Source organism: Hyla sarda, chromosome 10 (assembly GCF_029499605.1).
Source record: "Hyla sarda isolate aHylSar1 chromosome 10, aHylSar1.hap1, whole genome shotgun sequence".
Taxonomy (NCBI): Eukaryota; Metazoa; Chordata; class Amphibia; order Anura; family Hylidae; genus Hyla; species Hyla sarda.
In genome coordinates this window covers 21,821,359-21,845,411 of record NC_079198.1, presented here as the reverse complement: position 1 = coordinate 21,845,411, position 24,053 = coordinate 21,821,359, and the positions used below count along the sequence as shown (strand labels likewise).

The window sequence follows — 24,053 nt, the reverse complement described above, 5'->3', positions numbered from 1 at the left end:
GCTCCATCCCCATGACCCCCCCCACCCCCCACCCCTCCTAAACACACACTCAAGAAAGGCACAAGTCTCCTTGGCATTTTAAAGGGGATACCATAGACAGATCCGAAGATCATATATAGCTACAAAAAAAATCTGCAACACATGGCCGAGCTTTGTGACGGAACATGGCCATAAAGGGATTGTCTGGTGATGACAGAGGGTTTCAGCCCCTGATCCTCCATCGCTGCCATCCCTGATGGTGCCCAGTCCCTACTGATAAGCACTTCCTGCTTTAATGGAGGTTGTGGACACTTAAAGGGGTACTCCAGTGGGAAAAAAAAAAAATTTCATATCAACTGGCTCCAGAAAGTCAAACATACTTTTATAAATTATTTCTATAAAAAAAATCTTAATTCTTCCATTACATATCAGCTGCTGTATACTACAGAGGAAGTTAAGTTGTTCTTTCCAGTCTAACAACAGTGCTCTCTGCTGACACCTCTGTCTGTTTCAGAAAATGTCCAGAGTAGGAGCAAATCACCATAGCAAACCTCTCCTGCTCCGGACAGTTCCTGACATGGACAGAGGTGTCAGCAGAGAGCACTGTGGTCAGACAAAAAAGAACAACTCAACTTCCTGTGGGGCATACAGCTGCTGATAAGTACTTGAAGGATTAAGATTTTTTTTTATAGAAATAATTTACAAATCTGTTTAACTTTCTGGCACCAGTTGATTTGAAAAAATGTTTTTCCTTTCCACAGGAGTACCCCTTTAACTATTTACAGGATGGCAGTAGCAGGATATTGGGGGACTTGACGATCCCTTATCTACTTTAAAAAAAATTTTTTTTTTTATCTCTGGACAATCCCTTTAAAAACAACAAACCTTTCTCCCCAACCCCATGAGAAAATCCTGCACCACTGGCAGACATACTTATGTAACATAATAATCCTGACAACACAAGACACGTGACATAAAATGGACCCCTATGGAGGCAGCCATTAGGTGTCTAATGCTCCTCATGAATGTGATGTCATTCAACAAAATAGCTGTCCCCACTGGAACGTTTAAGGCTAGGTTTGCATGTACGTCGGAGGCTCTACTTGGGGTCTTCATCGCAGGAACTGTTTAAGTAACTGGACAAAAAAAAAAGGGCAACGTGCGATAGTTTTTGTCTGGTTATAATCCAGTGAAATGATGGAAACCAGACGGACCCCGTTAAAATCAATGGGGTCCATTGGAGTCTGTTATACAGCACATCGGCCAGCTGCCGAATGGATCCCTGACACAGGTATGAACCTAACCGAAAAATTTTTCCCGTTTTTTTTTTTCCCCGCAGGAACAGAGTAACCTATTGATATATTTTTGTGGTGGTAAACTGTGAAGAAAACCCATTACACATCAGCAAATACATTTCCTCCTTGCCAATGGGAGAACTTGTTCTTCATCGATCGTTCCGATATACTTAAAATGACCAGCGGTTCATCTGTGTGCCTATAGCACGCCCAACTGGGTTCACAGCACTTAGGTTTTAATGAGTCCTTAAGTCTTATATACCTCTTCATGGTGACGTGGCCGGCATTGAGTGTAAACTGTAAGGCCATAGAAGAGAGAGAACTGGTGGCTTTCAGACCCGGAGAGTCACGTTGTCGCAGATTTGACGGCATTTCCTCTGGAATCTATAGCACTGCTGGATATTGTTGTGTAGTCAAAGCAATTACATTTAAAATATTCAGCGGAGCTGAACTAAACCGTTCTAAGTCAGCAAGAGCTGGGCACAAAACCCCCTTCTGGTTCTGATTCCAGCCGGAACATTGGAATTTTTTCTCTCTCTCCTGGCTTTATTAAAGAATCTTCCCTCATCAAATATCCCTGAAATCTAAAATTTTCACATATTACACAGAATATTCCAAACCAAAAGCGAGAGGGAGAGGATTCTACCAATTCCTGCCGTCTAGCAAATGAGTTCCTTAGAGTTGTGCCGTGTCTGTACGGAGGATAACAAGCTCATATGTAATTACAAGTCCAGCGACCAAGGCCGCGTCTCAGGGTCCGGACAAAAGCCGTCTCTTCCAGTAGAGCGTAAACATTAATAAAAAAAAATCCACCATGCCGGTTCAGTGGTCTTCTCTTTGGCAACTGTATATTTCAGTAGTATTATTAAAATCCATAGACAGTATATTTTGCTTCATTGAAAATAGTCATCCTCTCGAATCACACGCCGGTCATACAGGAAAAAAACAAAAAAGAAGAAAGAAATCACGCATCATGTTGACTCAGCAGCTTCAGCTTGGCTGGTTTAATCTGGCAGAACCTCTGTGTAAGAAGAAATAGCAAAAGTAATATGTTAGTTATTAATACTAAATAATTAACTAGATTTGCTAAATTAATACTACTGTATATTGTATCATAGAGGAAATGTGGTTATTGTAAGTAGTGATCCGATCTAGTGAGTAAGATATGTTTCACCAGTTTCCACTGGCATGTTGGGAGTTGTAGTTGTGAAACAGCTGGAGGAACATTGGTTGGAAAACACTGCTATAGGGGTTGTAGAGCTAGTTCGTGCATTCAGGCCGGAGCCTGAAAGGGGTACTCCGGTGAAAAACCTTTTTTTTTTTTTTTTTTTTTTTTTTTTTTAAATCAACTGGTGCCAGAAAGTTAAACAGGTTTGTAAATAACTTTATTAAAAAAATCTTTATCCTTCCAGTACCTTTTAACAGCTGTATGCTACAGAGGAAATTCTTTTCTTTTTGAATTTCTTTTTTGTCTTGTCCACAGTGCTCTCTGCTGACACCTGATGCCCGTATCAGGAACTGTCCAGAGCAGGAGAAAATCCTCATAGCTAACCTATGCTGCTCTGGACAGTTCCTGACACGGACAGAGGTGTGGGCAGAGAGCACTGTGGACAAGACAGAAGAAATTCAAAAAGCAAAGAATTTCCTCTGTAGCATACAGCTGCTAATACGTACTGGAAGGATGAAGATTTTTTAATAGAAAAAATTAAAAAAATCTGTTTAACTTTCTGGCACCAGTTCATAAAAAAAAATAAAAAAAACGTTTTCCACCAGAGTACCCCTTTAAGTGATACATATAAGTGTAATGGTTTTTCTCAGAATTGGTGAGAAATCTCCTCTTAATGGGAGATGATGGTTATTGAACACCAGCTTTAACTATCTGGGCTTCAATATAGCAGTCTCGTTACTGGGCCCAGAGGACAGTTTACCACACCACTAGGTTCCCAGGAGAGCAGGTTGGCTGACCGCTCTTGTCCATTCCAACTGTGCTGCTATGGGTCTCAGGGTGGCTACCCGGTTCCTGAGCAAGCCTTATGGCGGGTGCACTGCAACCTCGTATACTATGCCCTTTGTGCCTCTGAGGGTCCATACAGCTGCTAACATCCCAAATGACTTCTCCCGACTACCCATGAGTGTGGATGGACGTCTTCAACACTTGAATTCAATACAAAGACTTGGCTTCAACACTGAATGCAAGAATACCACTCTCAGAAAACAATGCACATCAGTATAAAAAAACCTCAAACCTTACACTTCCTACAGAGAACAGTAATTGTCTGTTTTAACACAATATAGGGAGCTCTGACCACTTGGCACCACTTGAACCATTACAACTTGCAGGAGGAGGATAAATTACAGACTGTGATTTATGGTTCAGTCTTAGCTGCTTCAGTCAACCGTAATTGCTTTTCCTTTTTTCCACAGCTCATGCGCTTACTCTTCTGATGTACTCTACTATGGGCTTTGACCAGTCCTCCGTACACTCTCCAGCTTCCAGTAACTCCACTGCCTGGCTTCCTTACACTGCGGTCTCTTTCTTTCATACTTTATATCTACCACATATTCCTGTGACATCTCTGAGGGCCCCATTGTGCTCTCTCACAAGATCCACAAGTACTAACAACGATATGGAAATGTGGAATATTGTTCCTCTGAATAAAGGTGCTGGTCCCCAAGTATTGTATAAGATTTTATTTGCAACGCGTTTCGATCCCGGACAGGTATCTTCATCAGGCATGCCTGATGAAGATCCCTGTCTGGGATTGAAACACGTCGCAAATAAAATCTTGTACAATACTTTGGGGCCAGCGCCTTTATTCAGAGGAACAATATTCCACATTTCCATACTGCATCTCCACCGGACAGATTGACGTCACTCTAGTAAGTTCCTCGTGGCAGCGGTCTGGCTCTCCCTCTCTCCAGACGCCACTGTAGGTGTTGTGCCCTGAGCGCAACACATAGGGGTAAGGACCCATCTCTGCTGCACACTAATGCATGCTCTGCCTATCCTTTCTTAGGATTGCTTCCTCTGACCTACAATCTTGCTACCCAGGCACAACAACATGTTGTTTCAGCCACAAACTGACTAACTTCCTGACCTTAGACCTTTATATTTGCAAGGACAGAGGCAGCCAATGAACAGCTACCAAAATACAACATAAGCTCAACATAAACAAAGAATGTACCCAAAATAATACAGCACAGTACAATATAGTACATATTGTGTAAGTATGCACATACAGGTCTATGAGGTTTACTGTTTGAGTACCTCTGATAAGGTGGAGGAGGTGCATCATATGTTCCAGACGCCTCTAAAGCCTCTTCATAGGATGGCAGCCCAGGGGCTAAAGGTTCAGGTAATGGAGGCTCGGTCAGCGGGAGAGCTTCAGGAAGTGGTATATTACTAGTGAGGTGTACCGGGGGCCTGAAAGGAAAAAAATTTATAATTAAAAGCAATTGTCAAACAATATCAATAGATACACAAGTAAATGCAACAGAACATTCACCACTTTGGATTTGTATGGGGGTCAAATCTACCATTAAAATGTTGTTGTTTATTCTTTAAATTCCTATTCAAAAGAAGCAACCAATCATAGGTTCTGCTGTGGTTCCCAATAAAAAAAATACATAAAAATTAAAAAGTAGGAAAACTTAAATCCAGCAGAAGAAATAAATCTCTTATTTTTATTCACCCATGCCTGGTCTATTTCTTTTATTGGTCCCGAGTGCTACGGATCTCCAGTTTATAGTATTATCTAGGGTCTTTGGATTTGCCTTTCCGTGTCTATGCACCAGTACGTAAGGCTTTTCAGCCCAGGACTGATCCTGCTGTGCGGCTTCTTCTGTTTCCTATAGATGCTGAGCTTCCACACACGTGCCTATATGGCAAATCTAATCCTATATAACACAAAGCACACAGTGCAGCTGCCGGCCAGATGTTAACTCAGCAGTATAGAAAATTATTTAAAAAAAACAAAAACAAAGACTGAAGTGGTACAATGGAAATATACGCTAACACCATCTCTGTGCCTAATTCTATATTATTCCAATCAATCACTACAAGTCATGAAGAATATCTAATTTCTCTGCTTTTCTTCAATTTGCTTAGGTTAAATGGAAGACAGAATTCTAAGCTGTGTTGATTTGTTGCAGCCGACCCATTCATCTGACCATTCATCGGCAATATCTGCTATGTGTATATACCGTAAAGAGAATCGGTCAGCTCTCCTGACATGTCTGCATCAGTAAACCTGGATTCTTTATAAAATTTAACAATTCTAAAGCATCTTTTTTTTAGAATTCTTCATTGTCTTGTTCCTCTGTCATTTGAATAAGTTGACAACTAGGCGTTACACTACACCTTGGCAATAGGGGAGGGACATGTCACTACATGCGGACATGGTCTACACTTGTCTTCCTTGCTCCTGTACGGCTGCTGGTATCACAGAGCTCGGGTCCCTGTAGTGGGGCACTTCCGAATTTAGAAACGGAAGGTCATAGGCCCGCTCAGGTAATCATCGGCCACAGCGGTGTCCTGCCTCAGCCATCAATTGGCTAATTGGGCCTGCAACGTTATGTCCACAGCAGGAACAGAGCCCTGAGGTACCTACAGTGGGGTGAGAAGGGGTAACTGTCTTTTTTTTATTTTATTTTTTTTAAAGTTACCCTCTCACTGAGCATATCTAAGAAAAAAATAAAATAAAAAAAAAACAAGCTGCCCAGACATCCCCCTTTAAGAAGAGGAATGATAAATCCAGTTGTCAACTTTTCCAGGAGGAACAAAAAAGAACAGCAAAACTCTGAATTTTAGGAAAAAAATATTCTCCAGAAATCAGAAGAGATGACCTCTATCAGTAACCAGATAATAAAATTCTGCATGCCCAAGCTGTGTTACATTAAGTTTAATGTCCTTTAACCTCTTCCAGACATTTGATAAAAGGTGGGTCAGGTTGTATGTAGCAGGCCCAAGGGTTGAGCTCATTCCATACACTGCAGGTGTAAGTTGCTACTGGTCTAGGAATGGAGATAATTCCAGTAATGACTTTTTAACCACCTAGATGCCATTGGCAATAGCAGTTGTTGCATCTAGATGACTATAAGCCACATGCCAGTTACTTCCAGTGTCCAACTGCTGCTGCCACTGTAGGCAGGGTATAATCGAAGACCAGTAATACACAGTGCACTGCCAATACATAGGCATTGTAGTGTACTGTATGAGTGATGGCATAGTTAACCTCCCTAGGACGACTAATAAAGAAAATTTCAAAAATGTAAAAAAGTATAAAACCAAAGCCCTTAAAAAAAAAAAAAAAAAAAAACACCCTGTTAAAATTTTTAATAGAAAAAGAACTTAACATATCAGGTATGGTATTGTAATTGTATTTCTATAAATTTAGTATCCATAACCTGTAATATTATTACTCTCCTGAAACGCATCCAGGGCCTTTTTGATCTCTTTGTGTTCACCATGACCACTTCCTCTGGCAGAGTTCTATAGTCTCACTGCTCTTACAGTAAAGAACCCTCATCTGTGCTGGTATAGAAACCTTTTTTCCTCTAGACAGAGGATATCCCATTCGTGATGGTTGGGAAACATTGGTATAGACAAACTGGATAGGGTGCAAATTAAAGTAAGAAGACTAACATTGTGATGCTGTGTGTGTGTGCGTATATATATATATATATATATATATATATATATATATATATATATATATATATATTTTTTTTTTTTTTTTTTTTGGGGGGGGGGGGGGTCTTTATTTGGTCAATCTAAAAAGGGAAGGAATAGGTAGACAAGCATCTTATAGTCAGGGCTGGTGCAAGAATTTTTTCCACCTTAGGCAAAAACTAATTTTGCCACCCCATTGACTCCACCCATTGGGCCACCCTTTGACACGCCCCACCTTACTACTGACACACTGTAACAAGCCTCCTCCTCATGTAATTCGCTTACTACTGGGGTGACACTGTAACAAACCTCCTCCTCATGCTGCTGGCTGAGCGAGTGGTTGCTGGTTGTCTAACTTTCTTGCGGCAGTCAATCAAGAGGGCGCTTTAGGCAGCTGCCAATTTTGCCTATAGGCTAAGCCGGCCCTGCTTAGAGTGCACACATACCTTCCATGTCTTGTCCGCTCTTTGGCTTTGTATCGCACACAGTACATGATAAGAACAGCTATCATTATAAGCAATACGAGCCCTGCCACCAGTCCTGCAACCAGGCCTGCAACATCCACAGCAGGGGAGTTTCCTGAAAATACAGAGATGGTTAGATGTGGTGGAAAATACGGTAGGCCCTGCAAATCAACCATCGCCCACATCCTATACTAGTACACATCATATAAAAAAAAAAGATGAGGGAAACCATGAAACGTAACTTGCATCAACGTACAGAAGAGCCCTAACCACGTGTTAGAATGGAGCGTATGATCTAGAAACCATAAAACATTACAGACATGAATAATGACAGCCTTTGTACGCGGCTACAGAATATGTTAGAGGTGTATAAATAAATGACATCTCCCCCCACTAGGAAATTAACACTACTTTACTGACCTATTGTGGTCAAGAAAGGACCTTCATTGCACACTATTTCTACATTGGATAACTTAAGGTTCCTGGCCCTCTTGTACATGCAATACCGAGGGCGTTTACCAAACGGCCTATGATATTGTGATGCTATGGTGTATAGCAGTTGTCTGCAATGTGAGGCTTTAAAGGGGTACTCCGGTGGAAAACTGGTGCCAGAAAGTTAAACAGATTTGTAAATTACTTCTATAAAAAAAATCTTAATCCTTCCAGTACTTATTAGCTGCTGAATACTACATAAGAAATTATTTTCTTTTTGGAACACAGAGCTCTCTGCTGACATTACGAGCACAGTGCTCTCTGCTGACATCTCTGTCCATTTTAGGAACTGTCCAGAGCAGCATATATTTGCTATGGGAATTTTCTCCTACTCTGGACAGTTCTTAAAATGGACAGAGATGTCAGCAGAGAGCACTGTGGTCATGATGTCAGCAGAGAGCTCAGTGTTTCAAAAAGAAATAAATTTCCTCTGTAGTATTCAGCAACTAATAAGTTCTGGAAGGATTAAGATTTTTTTTTATAGAAGTAATTCTACAAATCTAATAGTGATAAGACGAGAAAAGAGAGGGCACACACAAGACGACTTCACCTTGGCTAGGATGAAGCGCAGTCTCGGCAACCTATATTGGCATCTCCTGCGGGGTGCACATACGAAAGTATGAAGTATCAAATATAGACAAAAAGAAAGGAACGTACGTGCACTCACCGGAGACAGGTTGGTATGGGAGTCCGGTTCATGGGGAGCTGGATCACAGCATCAGCGCAGGTGTTATGACTCTCAGAGGCTACGCCGGCAGTTTCACACGCGAATGCGTGCTTCTTCCGTCCGGAAGAAGCACACATTCACGCGTGAAACTGCCGGCGTAGTCGCTATCCATGCATCATACACTGCCTCCTTTGCTTGGCGTGCACCTTTATTATCAAAATCTAAAGAGAAAAGAGAGAGCACTCCATAGCATGAAACCACCGGTTTAGGGTCCAGAACAGGATATTGGATTAACTCTTACCAAAGGCGGTTTTGTGACCTCACACACATCAATGGTCAGCGTGAGCGAGTATGAGGCCCGGTCTGCAGCCTTCCCAGCCAAGCGAACGGTACCCAGAGTAGTGGGACTTCCAGGAGTAGTGGGTTTCAGCGGCACTGACATGGAGTAGACACGTCAGGTGAGTAGGAGAAGGGTTTATTTAAAACAATGCAACGCGTTTCACCGCGCTTGCACAGTGAAACGCGTTGCATTGTTTTAAATAAACCCTTCTCCTACTCACCTGACGTGTCTACTCCATGTCAGTGTGGTGTCCCGGTACCGTATTGTATACGATACCTGTGTAAGAGGTCCCCATAGCCAGAGTCCCTAGGACGTCGGGGTCCTTTTGTAGATCTCCCCTTGTCACCTCTCACTTAGTCAAAAAAGTATATAGCAGTTTTATTTAATATTTATATCATTATAAGTATACAAATGTATATATTTAGTTATCTACCTGTATGGAGCATAGCAGGACCTGCGGGTCACGTGATCAGGTTGAAACTCTATGGTTTTGCTACAGGACCTTTGAAGGTTCCCGTGACGTGTTCACCCACAATGCACTGTAACGGTGAGTGACAGTCGTTACGGACCAATCCAAAACGGCCGGCCCCTGCCCATATAAGGGACCCGCGCCATCTTGATCCTTCTCTTGGGTTGCTGACTCTGGAAGAGGTAGGACCTCCGCAGCTTACAAGACAAATTACTAGGTGAAAGCCTTGCGGCCTAGGCCTATAGCATAGCGGATAGACTAAGCAATTCCCCGCTACTCATCGCAGGATCACTGGACCTCAATATTCCCCTAAATCCAGCGGATCTCTGCTATACAATTCTCCACGAGCCAAATTGGGCTTATATGATCCCAGCTGACTGTCAATCGCTGCTCAAGCTGTATGTAAAGAGACTCTGTTATCTGGACTGTTACCATTACTTCATGCACAGAAACTCCTCAGTAAAAGTTCCTGCAAGTTTTCAGTTAACAGCGGTTGTGGACAATCCTTTATTTCTGCATCACCTATTGCTTTTGGGAAGGGTGGCAATAGGCCTATCAAGAAAACACAGTATTTAACCCTCACCCTGGCGTCACGAGTGACAAGGGTTAACAGCGCCCTTAATTATCCTGCACACCGGCACCCTAGACACCCTACACCCCCACGGGACAGTGTCCTCTCCTCTGCCACCACATCAGCGCCGCTGAAACCCACTACTCCCGCCTTTGGTAAGGGTTAATCCAATATCCTGTTCTGGACCCTAAACCTGCGGTTTCATGCTATGGAGCGCTCTCTCTTTTCTCTTTAGTTTTTGCACATAATAAAGGGGCACTCCAAGCAAAGGAGGCGGTGTATGATGCATGGATAGCGACAATCTACTACAATTCAGTATAAGAAACAGGATAAATCTGCATTAGGCTGGGTTCACACTAACAATGGTGTCCAACTGACATGATGGTAACCTGTCAAAACGTGGTGTGAAAGCACCCTAAGTGAGGCGTACTGTGCTTTGGAGTTTGATCATACATGTATACAGGAAATAATGTGAATGTAATGTCCATGGGGCTCGTGCCTGTCCATACATGTATACGTTGGCATCCCATTTTTGACAGGTCGCTGACACTTACATGACACGGAGTGCACAATTGTGATGTGAACCCAGCGTTACCCATAAGGTCTTCCTGAAAAAAATGTGATCACTTACCTGCAGCACCTCCCTGCCCATTGTGTGCATAGTTTTTCCAAAAGTCTTTCTGAAAGACATAAATGCATATAAGAACATTACAAAATTATGTAGAAATATTACGGTTCAGGCAATATGACATATACAGAGTGCACAGAGAAAGGCTATGTTCACTCAGCAGAATTTCTGCAGCAGGAATTCCATTGAAGTGAATGGGCAATTCATTCCTGCTGAATTTTCATGCAGAAATTCTGCCATGTAAACATAGCCATTGAAAACCATGGCTGCTCTATTCCCAAAACAGTGTCAGCTGTCCAGAGTCTGTCAAGACATGATGGTGTGATAGCCTGGGGGATGTAGGGTATGGGGAGTGTCGCTGTGCGGTTATTAAAGGGTGCTTGTTAACCCTTGATATTCGTGATGCCAGGGTGAGGGCTCTTCAATTATGATTTTCCTACCGCCACCCTTCCCAAGAGCGATAGGGAGGTAGATAAGAATAGATTGTCCACAACCGGAGAGTTTCTGAAACAGTATTAACTTTTACTGAAGGTTTTCTGCAAGCTTCAATAGTATAACAGTCTCTAGCATAACAACGGCTTTCCTTGGAGATTGACAAAGGTTGGGACTTTAGCATTTAAAGTCTTTTAGTACTTTGTGTTGTTCCACTGGATTTAGGGGAATTAGTTGCGGTCCAGTAGTCATGCTAGCTTTAGCGGGGATTTAGATGTGAACTCACGGTTTTGGTTCCGCTGAGGCCGGCAGGTTTTGAGGCCTAGAGTGTCTTTGAAAGTTGCGTAGATCCGTCCTGTTATTCCGGCAACCCAAGAGGGCGATAACTGGACGCAGCTCCCTTATATGGGCAGGGGCTGAACTAACTAATTGGTCCATACATAACACGTGACCCAAGGACCTCCTAAGGTCCTCCAACATACCATAGAGGTTGCTAGCATGGTCACATGACCGAAGGTCCTGCGACGCTGAACAAGGTAAGTACTATACATTACTATAGAATATATATATATATATATATATATATATATATATATATATATATATAAATAAAATTATTAAATATATACATTTATTACTATTATTATTAAAAATAGACTTTAGGAGAGGCGACTAGGGGCTGCCCACCTGAGGAACCCTACCTGAACGTAGTTACTCTGACTTTGGGGACCACTACACTAGGTACGGTATGCAGTACGGTACCGGGACACCACAATGGGAGTCGTGGTTTTGCAACAGCTGGGGAGCCACAAGTTGGGGAACACTGGTACAGTATATAAAATAGCAACATTCCAGGTATTAACCCCATTAACCCCCTGTTTGATAAAATGCAATTTTCCTTTTAAAAACTATGGGGGAGATTTATCATTGCTTTTAGAGCTGTTTTTTTTTTTTGTCTATGTTTTGGTGCAATTCGCATATTTAGCGACTTTTATGCGTCTTTTGAAATAGACAGTTTCACTCTTTTTCCTACCCGTAGAACTTTTTCTTTTTGGCCATGCAGTGGTTACGTATTTATCATTTGCGACTTTAGTCAAAAGTTGCTATTTTGTGAGCAAAGGTACTTTTCTTTTAGACGCAAAGCTACACCACCTACCAGTAGGCATGAGAAATCACTTCTACCTTCCACCTTTAACCTCTTGTTTACGACAGCGTCCCACTCCCCTTCTATGACGTGCTCAGGAGCTGAGCGTAGGTCATAGCTGGGTGGTCCTGGCGTCTATCTGCCACCAGGACCCATCTCTAATGCCAGACATCACCGATCCCTTTAGGGCTTTAACCCCTAAGACACCGCAATCAAATTTGATTGTAGCCTCTTAAATGCAAGTAAAAATGTCCCGGCTGCTCTGTGAAAGTAAAAACACCTAACCTGCCAAATTCAGGACCCGGGAAAGTGTCTACTTCCCTCCCTCACAAGCGTCAAGAAAAAGTGTATGTAGTAGATCTTTTCCCACCACAGCAGAGCTGCGCAAAATTCCTCATCCTGCTGGACCTTCTTGATAAATAAGATGCACGCTAGTCAAACCCACCACCCAAATAAACGTAGGAAAATAGCTCTACCGTAGACATTCTTTGATAAATCTGGGCCTATAAACCTATTGGCTTTAAGTGCATTCTGGTGAACTGTCACTAGAGGGCGCACATTGTTTTTTGACAGAACAAAACCTGTTTGGTTCTTTATGTAAAGGTCACTTTCTTTTTATTTTTTTTATATATTTATTTTTTTTATTCATTCAGCAAATCAGTCCACAGATCATTTTTATTAACCTGATCCAAAAATACCTGCATGGATTTTCTCCGTGTCTTTAACATCTGCTTTTACCTTTGCAAAACAATTCCTAAAAATCAAATATCTTTTCTAGGGATAATTTTTTTTTTCCCTATTTACCCGTTGCAGTGAAAATAGATAGAACGCAACCTCCATTAGTTACAAACCATAGGTAAAAAAAATAAATAATTAAAATAAAAAAAACACGAGCAAGGTCAAAACCTCATAGCATCTAATATAAATCAAATGTATTGCATTCAGCAACACTGTACTATGCAGAATAGATGTATCAGCCTGTGCTGGTGATCACACACACAATACACATTAGGGTTAACATCCTGAACTAAGATCTGTGACCCCCAAAATGCAAAATTGGAAAAAAAAAATTGCATTTTGGCCAATATAAGTAAATATTTTATTGCTTAGCAAAGCTAAAAATAATCTAATTCTTGAATATTGAAAATTTTCTGTTAAAATTTTATTTTGATAAATAAGTAACTAATCACATTGTATTTAATCTACTTGATTTTAATCTATATATTTTTTACAGGAAAAAGCGACAGATAAATGTATAACCCCATTCTTGTTGTGCATTATATCGTCCGTCATGCCCCCATGCAGGCAATGCATCCCCCCCCCCCCCCCCCCCTTTTTCAGAGCTCTGTGAAAGGTTTCTGGTGGTAATAGCCATCTGGCAGCAAATCACTGGCGGCACAGTTCAATCAGCCCTCAGGTGTCCATGGCAACCGCACCGCCAGAACTGTCAATCACACGCCGCTCTGATCTCCATCAATAATGGGACTGGATTACGTGACTACACAGGAGCTCGCTCGTCTCTGCGCATCGCACTTTCCATCGCAGATCGGTGAACGTTTATATACAGTAAAACTAAACTGCGCTAAAGAGGGTCTGTCAGAAATAGGAATGGCATACGGTGTATGAGAAGGGTTTGCAGTCATTCTGAATATTATTCATGGGGGGGGGGGGGGGTACAGCAGACATCTGGATTTTATTTTATTTAAATACGACCGCCAATAATTCCTATCCACGTAACATATTTTTATCATCATTCCCGGGAGGTATTAATATTATTGTCTGAATGAGACTAGGCCAGTGTTTCCCAACCAGGGTGCCTCCAGCTGTTGCAAAACTGCAACTCCCAGCATGCTCGGACAGCCTTTGGCTGTCCGGGCATGCTGGGAGTTGTCGTTTTGCAACAGCTGGAGGCACCCTGGTTGGGAAACACTGGAGTAGGCATTCAATAGGGGATTGCCAGAGTTGCTGTACCAGCATATTGACCAAAAAGAGCCAGAAGCAGATAGCTCCTCACACTGTGTAGTGGCCGTGCTGGGTTACTGCAACACAGCTCCCATTCACTCCAATGAAAGGTGAACTGCAGGAACCCCACAGAACCTCTACATAATGTAAAGAGCTGTCTGATTAGTTTTTTTTATTTTTTATTTATATATATATTTATTAAACACTTTCTGCAACTACCGCGACTCTTGCAAACAGATAAGGGACAGGGTGCCGGGTGTTCTACCCCACAAATAAAATGCTGATGGCCTTTCCTAAGGATAGATTGTCATCCCTGGGGTAGGGAGAAGCAGCTCGGATGCTAGCCAAAAAAAAAAAAAAAAACTACTTGGAAGGTCCGCCCTAAACAGTGTCCTCCAAGTGGGCGATGTTCTCTACACTACTCTAAGTGCAAGGGCATCAAGAATAAATCAGGCAGTGGTCAGGCAAAGAGCCACCAATACAGCAAACAAAGGGTTAATCAAAGAATCAAAAACTAAGAGGGCAGCAAAAGTACAGAATGTCAGGGAAAGGGATAGTCAGGTCCCAGGCAGCAGGCACGGCTGCTGTCACCACAACTGACTGGCCAGATGCCCGTGCCTCCTCTTAAGCCAGGCCGCCCGTTCTCATGATAAGGAGTGATGTCCTGCCCAGAGAGAAGGAGGAATGGAGCTGGAGCCCAGAGCAGGTATGTATGATATAGGTCATGAATTATAAGTCTGGGAAAGACCCTCTACCATATTAAAGGGGTTGTCTCAAACATCATAGGATGTCCCACACTAGGGGGATTTCTATTCTATTTCCTAGAGAAGGGATCTGCTAAGTAAGAACACTGGCAAAGTCTTTCTGGCACCACAGTTTGACCACTTCCTCCTCTGGCTGACTGTGCCTGGCACTGTATTAGGCTGTTGCTCAAGGCTTCCAGAAATCAGATTCACAGCAATTGTTAGATTTTTAGATAAATTTTTCCCTATTATTAAAATAGGTTTGCACTTTGGTGGAACTATGTAATTTTATTAGCCATGCTTAGAATGCAAGCTCTTTAAAAAAAGAAAAGAAGCAATTTTAACCTGTTCCCGACCCATGGCTTACATGACGGGGGCCCGCGGGTCGGGTTCGCATCATGACCGGGAGATGTCCGCTGGGATCAGATTGCTCCGATATCCGTCATTTAACTAATCTGTATAGATCACGGTATTTAAACAATAAATGTCGCTATTCCCTGGTGTCTAGTGGTCCCAGTGGTGGTGGTGGTGGTGGGGGGGGGGGGGGTCTATGGGTTGTCCTCGGCATCTTCCCTGGCTCGGAGATTGCTTAAAGGAGTTTCAGATTGAGGGGGGTCCAACCGCTAGGGCTCCACACAATCTCCTATACGGGGCCCCAGCAGCCCGCAGGAAGGGGGCGTGTTGACCATCGCACGAAGCGGCTGCCGACACCCCTCCTCATTACAGCACTCTATGGCAGAGCCAGAGATTGCCGAAGGCAGCGCTCTGGCTCTGCCATAGAGTTGTATTCAGGAGGCGTGTCAGCTGCACTTCGTGCGGTGGTAAACACGCCCCCTTTCCACGGGCTGCCGGGGCCTCGTACAGGAGATCGCGGGGGGGCCCCAGCGGTCGGACACCCCCCCCCCGCAATCTGAAACTTATCCCCTAGCCTATTGCTGATTTTTGGTTACATTTCATCCCAAAAAAATCAGAATGAAAGGTGATCAAAAAGCCGGAACTACACAAACAAAAGCTAAAGCTCGTGGCGCAAAAAAACAAACCCTAACACACATCCGTAGGTGAAAAAATAAAAAAAGTTATAGAGGTGAAAACATGGTAATGAACAAATTTTTCTTTTTTTTTCAAGATGTAAAAATTTTTTTTAACCGTAAAATGAAACAAAAATTATTCAAGTTTGGTATCATTGGAATTGTACTGACCCATAGAATAAAGAAGGAATTTCAGGTTTACCGTATTATTGCCCGACGAAATTGTGTAATTCCATATTTTTATGCATATACATTTTTTTTCTGGCTTTGTAATACATTGTATGATATGAAAAAAAAAGTTAATCTGTGGAAAGTCCAACTCGTTACGCAGAAAATAAACCCAATACAACTTTGTCAGTCGAAAAATAAAAAAAAGTTATTGGTCTTAGTAGGTAAGGAGGAAAAAAAAAAAAACGTGAGCCAGAAAGAAAAAAAATTAGCTGGGTCATGAAAGGGTTAATGGAGACGCTTTATAGAAAAAAAAAACTTCTCCATTATACATTATATTCTCCTTGAATCCCCTGCACATCACAGATGTTTTTGTTGTTAGTAGTTAAGGCGACATCTGTAGCATTTATTGTAGGGCAACGCAAATGTAAATTATTTTCAAATCGTAAATAAATAAAATTGTCTTATTGTGGGGAATCTCATAGTAAAGTTCATGGACACGTCACACTACCTAAAAAAAACAAAGAGTAAGTGCACTCACCGTTTTCTGTTCGTCTTCAAAGCACTCCCGCGCCTCCTCGTAGTTACACACCTCCTCGTAACATTCCCGCTCCAGGTTACCCTTAGTAAATACCTCAAAATCCCAACTGTTGTACCGTAACTTGCGGGTAATGAAGGAATTTGCCTCTTGATCATCCAAGAACACTTAAAGAAGAAGAAGAATTCAAGACAGATTTACATTTTATAAATTTAACTGCACCCCATCCCCCAAAATACATCCATAGAGTCTCCCTATTTTATCCTACTGGCCATTTGCATTTGTAGGGTCACTTAGGTTCTTGTTTTTTTCACCTTCCACAAGGAGAAATCCGGCCACAATGAACTTATCCCCTATACACAGTATAGGGAATAAGTAGCTGATTTGCAGGGGGTCAGACCGCTGAGATATGGGTCACCAGATATTTTTAATGTCTGGCAAGAATGGACCTGTCTTTGTTGGTTTGTACGCCTTAGGGTGCGTTCACACGGCCGTCTGTCCCCCGTTGTTTTATCCCCGTTTTGTTTGCTTTTTTGCAGGCTGTAAACGAATTCAAAACGGTTAAAAAAAAAATCCCATTCATATAAATGGGGTTTTTTTTTTTTTACAATCCGTTTGCACCCGTCTGCACTCATTTCTGTTTTTTTGTTGTTTTTTTTACGGCAGAAAAAACGGCACATGCAGTATTTTTTCTTCCGTCCATAAAAACGGAACACAGTAAATTTTAAATTGAAGTCTATGGCAAATGGACAAGCCTTTAATGTCATCCGTTTGCATCTGTTTTTTTTCAATCCGTTTTTTTGATCCGTTTTTACTTTTGAGCATGCTCAGAACAAAAAAAAAAAATTGGGGGGGTTTATTAACTGAACAAAAACGGATACAAACGGATAACATCCCTTTGCATCCGTTATTGTCCGTTTTTTTTAAAGTCCGTTTTTCATCTTTGACGGGAAAGGAACGGGACGGGTCTAGATGGCCGTGTGAACGCAGCCTTACCCACACCCAAGAAAGGTTTTCTTTCTAACAATTGTGGCTGAATTCGGAAAGGATCTTAATGCCAATGGCAAACTTTACAGGGCCATAGAGGCTGCTTTCCTATAGAAATTGCACTACACCTCCATGGTTTATGTCATGCACTGCCGCTTTGCTCCATTGAGATGAATGGTGATACAATACCAGACAAAACTCATGGATATGGACAGTACTTTTGCCCCAATGGGCAGCACTTTTCCCAATAACTAAATAATTACAAATTTTATTAAGATTTGATATTTTTCTATAAGATCATCACATTGGACATTATTATTTATATTCATAGCACCCTTGGTTCCAGGGCAAAATACATATAAACACAAGTACAATGAACATGAAATAGTAAATGACAGCCTGATATAGAGGGAGGGCAGAAGAAGGACAACAGAGCGCTCCTGGGTGGAAACTTCCAGACTAGGTCGGATTAATAGGGTGAGTGAAGAACACACTCACCTGGTGCGGTTGTGCAAGTTCCAGGCACAACACTGATGTACACTTAGTAACGCAACTGCTGCGGCTTCCCATGCTGGATCCACCGGCGTGTATCAGACAGACAATCAAAGGAAAAGGGGAAAACGGAAGCTTGAATCGCGCTATTGCAGACAGGTTCTCAGGATGCAGGTAGGTGTCTGTTATAATCTTTTATTCTTTTCATCACACAACGCGTTTCTGGATATTAATAATCCTTTCTTCAGGCGTGATACAAGACACAGGGTAACAAGAGATATATATAAAAGGGAAGTGACGTATCGCACCTGGATACCGCCACGCCCACAGTTCGCAAACAGGTAAGTATTTACATCACTGTTATAATTATTAAAAAGTAAAAATATAATAAAGAACTACAATATACCTGATAACAGAAAGGAATAATTTGTATAAAAACAACAATAATAAAACAAAAATAAAAACACTAAATACATTAATACATAGAAACCGCAATAAAACCTGTACTAAAAGGCCGTTTTTTCTATACACTCATTTAACCCCTCGGGCCACAGTGTTAAATCTAAAGATCCAATAAGACTCACGGTCAATTAACCGTTGGTACCGATTGGAACTATTTTCAGGAATTTGCTCAATTATGGAAACCGATAAACAATCAGTATTCTCAGAGTGAGTCAGAGTAATATGTCTTGAAACACTGTGTTGCATGAACTTTTTTGCACTATTAGGAACGATGTTTGTTCATTCAGGCTCGCAAACTTAGCACTGTACGTCCAATATACCGGATCCCACATCTACATGTCAATAAATAAACTACAAAGGAGGATGCACAGTTTGTACTATCCCTGCATTTCACTACCTCATGAGTTGAAAATGATGTTAGCTGAGCCGTATTTTTAGGGGGAATCCATTTGCAACAAAGGCATCGCAAGGTGCCACATTTGAAAGTACCTGATTTCGCAATTTTTTTTACTAATTTTAGAAGTAACCTCTTTACTCACTATTTTTACTCTGCTTGGGGCCAAATGGTTTCTGAGGGTTTTTGCCCTACAAAAAGTTACATTGGGTCTCTTTGGTAAAAATTGTTTTAAAATAGGATCTGCATGCAAAATACCCCAATGTTTAATGAGTATCCGCCGGATCCTATCTGAATTATTATTATAGGTAGTAATAAAATTAAACTTCCTTTTATTATTAGTATTTTGGATAACAGCATTTTTTCTTTTTTTTTATTATTTATTCTCTGGACTAGCTCTTTGTGCTTTAAAGTGCTTGCTTTCTGAAATGCCGTGGACACAACTTTTTTGGGGTAACCCTTTTCTAAAAATTGTTCCTGCAATATCTTAGATTGCACAAAAAAATCGGTATCAGAACTACAGTTTTTCCGCACATGCTGATACTGTCCATAAGGGACATTTAAAATCCATTTCGGATAATGGCAACTGTTAAAATTCAAGAAGCTATTTACATCTACCTTTTTAAAATGAGTGCGTGTCTGTAATTCATCTGTATTGTTTTTAAAAACTTCCAAATCTAAAAACACGCAACTGGTAGATGAAATTGTTGGAGTAAAAACCAGTCCCCAATCATTTTGATTAAGTTCATTGATGAAAATTGATGCTTCATCTTCAGTGCCATTCCAAACAATAAACAAATCATCTATAAAACGTTTATAAAATAAAATGTGCGGATTTAAAATGTGTAGGGACTCGAAATGCTGTATATATATATATATATATATATATATATATATATATATATATATATATATATATATATATATATATATATATATATATATATATATATATATATATATATATATACCGTATATACTCGAGTATAAGCCGAGTTTTTCAGCACGATTTTTCGTGCTGAAAACACCCCCCTCGGCTTATACTCGAGTGAACTCTCCACCCGCAGTGGTCTTCAACCTGCGGACCTCCAGAGGTTTCAAAACTACAACTCCCAGCAAGCCCGGGCAGCCATCTGCTGTCCGGGCTTGCTGGGAGTTGTAGTTTTGAAACCTCCGGAGGTCCGCAGGTTGAAGACCACTGCGGCCTTCGACATCATCCAGCCCCCTCTCACCCCCCTTTAGTTCTGTACAGTACTCACCTCCGCTCGGCGCTGGTCCGGTGCTGCAGGGCTGTCCGGAGAGGAGGTGGTCCGGTGGGATAGTGGTTCCGGGCTGCTATCTTCACCGGGGAGGCCTCTTCTAAGCGCTTCAGGCCCGGCCCCAGAATAGTCACGTTGCCTTGACAACGACGCAGAGGTACGTTCATTGCCAACGTACTTCTGCGTCATTGTCAAGGCAACGCCTCTATTCCAGGCCGGAAGCGCGGAGAAGAGGCGCCCCCGGTGAAGATAGCAGCCCGGAACCACTATCCCACCTGACCACCTCCTCTCTGGACAGCCCTGCAGGACCGGACCAGCGCCGAGCGGAGGTGAGTACTGTACAGAACTAAAGGGGGGTGAGAGGGGGCTGGATGATGTCGAAGGCCGCAGTGGCCTTCAACCTGCAGACCTCCGGAGGTTTCAAAACTACAACTCCCAGCAAGCCCGGACAGCCGATGGCTGCCCGGGCTTGCTGGGAGTTGTAGTTTTGAAACCTCTGGAGGTCCGCAGGTTGAAGAACACTGAGGGCAGATGATGAGAAGAGGATGATGAAGGGGGGGGGGTGTGGGATGATGACAAGGGGATGATGAAGGGGGGTGGGGATGTGTGGGATGATGAAGGGGGTGGGGATGATGACAAGGGGATGGTGAAGGGGGGAGATGTGTGGGATGATGACAAGGGGATGATGAAGGGGGGGATGTGTGGGATGATGACAAGGGGATGATGACAGGTGATGATGATGAGGGTCTGGATGATGACAGGTGGTGATGATGATGAGGATGTTAATGACGGGTCTGGATGATGACAGGGGGGGGATGATGTATTTCCCACCCTAGGCTTATACTCGAGTCAATAACATTATTTATATATATATATTATATATATTTTTTTTTTTTTTTTTTTTTTTTTTCTTCTTCTTCTTCTGGGATTTTGGGTTGAAATTAGGGGTCTTGGCTTATACTCGGGTCGGCTTATATTCGAGTATATACGGTAAATTTGCATAACTTGGGGCAAATAGAGTCCCCATCGCACAACCGAGCGTCTGTCTAAAAATGTGTCCATTAAAAGAAAAAATATTGTGCTCCAGAATAAAATCAATGGAACAAAGTAAAAATTCCAACTGGGCACTCGATATAACAGCATCCTGTTCCAAATAGTATCTGATTGCACTAAGCCCTTTTTCTTTTAAAATATTAGAATATAAGGCACTGATATCCAAGGTAATAAATAAATAATTAGAATTATCAGTGTTTTTAAAAAAATTGTAAATCTTGTATAAGCTGGGTTGAATCTCTCCAAAAACTAGGCAAATCAGAAACATATTGCTTTAAGAAAAGGTCCACAAAGTGAGATAGATGGGAACTAATAGCACCAACCCCTGATATAAAGGGTCTCCCAGGGGGGGTTGCTTTGATCTTTGTGGACCTTTGGTAAATAATAAAAAGTGGGAAGTTGATAATTTTTAATAATTCATATTCATTCTTGTTAAGCACCTGTGTATCAAACGCATTTTTTATAAAAAATAAATATTCATAGTATTTTCCAGAAGGGTCATGTGATAATACCTCATAATAAATCGTATCCGATAAAATACGCATAGCTTCCTTAATATAATCTGATCTATTTAAAATAACTGTACCACCCCCCTTTATCCGCAGGTCTCACTATAATGCTATCATTCTGTCTTAGTGATTTAAGTGCTCTGCGTTCTTCTGGAGATAATGAAACCCCTTGTTTGACTAATAGGGATAACTTAATATTCCTAAAATCATTACCAACCAATGAGTAAAAGGTCTCAACAAAGTTACCTCTATGTCCCAATGGATAAAAAGTGGATTTTTTATGCACATCCACATGTTTTCCAGGTACATCTAAAGTACTAGTGGTGTCATCAGCAGGGTTCACCAAAATATTTGTCTCATTTTCCTTAAATGCAAAAAAACGTGTAAGGGCCAATTTGCGAATGTATTCATTCAGATCCAAAAACAATTGAAAAGGATCCGGAGCAGTAGATGGGCAGAATGAGAGACCCTTGGTTAGAAGGGAAATCTCATTCTCGCCTAATACATGGTGATGATATATTAAATATTTTTATTGGTTTTAATGTATGGACCGATTGACTAATTTTATTTCCTTTTTTACGGCCCCCCTACATCCCCGTGGTCTATTTTTCTTTTTATGCTTTTTATTGTCACCACGGGTGAGGTTGTCTCCGGATGTGGAGTCAGTGGGGAAGATGGCATTGTGGTTGATTTGATTGCTGTGGACAATCGTTGTTTCAATGGGAAGTATTGCGGTAAAGTGTCCCGCTTCGGACTGATGATGGGTAATATCGTGGTAGTATTGGTGAGAACAGGACGGGAGACTAAAAAAGAAATATTGCAGATGGAGTCCTCAGAATCTGTAATAGTATTGGCGTTTCATTACATGTGTCTAATGTAACAATGTTCCCATGAGTGACAACAGCTGAAGAATCAATTGTATCCAAAACCAGAGTGGTTTCAGCATCAGGAGTGTCATGCACAGTACATATGGATAATGGACACTGATAATTCTAATTATTTATTTATTACCTTGGATGTCAGTGCCTTATATTCTAATATTTTAAAAGAAAAAGGGCTTAGTGCAATCAGATACTATTTGGAACAGGATGCTGTTATATCGAGTGCCCAGTTGGAATTTTTACTTTGTTCCATTGATTTTATTCTGGAGCACAATATTTTTTCTTTTAATGGACACATTTTATAGACAGACACTCGGTTGTGCGATGGGGACTCTATTTGCCCCAAGTTATGCAAATTTATATATGGGGCATTTCGAGTCCCTACGCATTTTAAATCCGCACATTTTATTTTATAAACGTTTTATAGATGATTTGTTTATTTTTTGGAATGGCACTGAAGATGAAGCATCAATTTTCATCAATGAACTTAATCAAAATGATTGGGGACTGGTTTTTACTCCAACAATTTCATCTACCAGTTGCGTGTTTTTAGATTTGGAAGTTTTTAAAAACAATACAGATGAATTACAGACACGCACTCATTTTAAAAAGGTAGATGTAAATAACAATTTTTACCAAAGAGACCCAAAGTAACTTTTCGGAGGGCAAAAACCCTCAGAAACCATTTGGCCCCAAGCAGATTAAAAATAGTGAGTAAAGATGTTACCGTACTTCTAAAATTTGTAAAAAAAAATTGCGAAATCAGGTACTTTCAAATGTGGCACCTTGCGATGCCATTGTTGAAAATGATGTTAGCTGAGCCGTGTTTTTAGGGGGAATCCATTTGCAACTCATGAGGTAGTGAAATGCAGGGATAGTACAAACTGTGCATCCTCCTTTGTAGTTTATTTATTGACATGTAGATGTGGGATCCAGTATATTGGACGTACAGTGCTAAGTTTGCGAGCCCGAATGAACAAACATTGTTCCTAATAGTGCAAAAAAGTTCATGCAACACAGTGTTTCAAGACATATTACTCTGACTCACTCTGAGAATACTGATTGTTTATCGGTTTCCATAATTGAGCAAATTCCTGAAAATAGTTCCAATCGGTACCAACGGTTAATTAACCGTGAGTCTTATTGGATCTTTAGATTTAACACTATGTGGCCTGAGGGGTTAAATGAGTGTATATAAAAAACGGCCTTTTAGTACATGTTTTATTGCGGTTTCTATGTATTAATGTATTTAGTGTGTTTTTTTTATTATTGTTGTTTTTATACAAATTATTCCATTCTGATATCAGGTATATTGTAGTTCTTTATTATATTTTTACTTTTTAATAATTATAACAGTGATGTAAATACTTACCTGTTTGCGAACTGTCGGTGTGGCGGTATCCAGGTGCGATACGTCACTTCCCT

The 24,053-nt window shown here is 41.3% G+C and overlaps 1 protein-coding gene across 6 annotated transcripts in view; it reads right to left on the bottom strand.

The window, feature by feature from the left end:
* Positions 1-697: 697 nt before the first annotated feature.
* Positions 698-24,053, bottom strand: part of PRRG2 (proline rich and Gla domain 2) — a 63,246-nt gene continuing 39,890 nt past the window's right edge. For all 6 annotated transcript variants that reach the window (XM_056543834.1, XM_056543832.1, XM_056543829.1 and 3 more), the window contains exons 3-7: positions 16,595-16,758; positions 10,580-10,628; positions 7,392-7,524; positions 4,543-4,698; positions 698-2,295 (exon numbers count right to left, since the gene is read on the bottom strand). In XM_056543834.1, the coding sequence (XP_056399809.1) occupies positions 2,265-2,295; positions 4,543-4,698; positions 7,392-7,524; positions 10,580-10,628; positions 16,595-16,758 (533 nt within the window). In that variant the 3' untranslated portion in view covers positions 698-2,264. The remainder of the gene's footprint in view (positions 2,296-4,542; positions 4,699-7,391; positions 7,525-10,579; positions 10,629-16,594; positions 16,759-24,053) is intronic.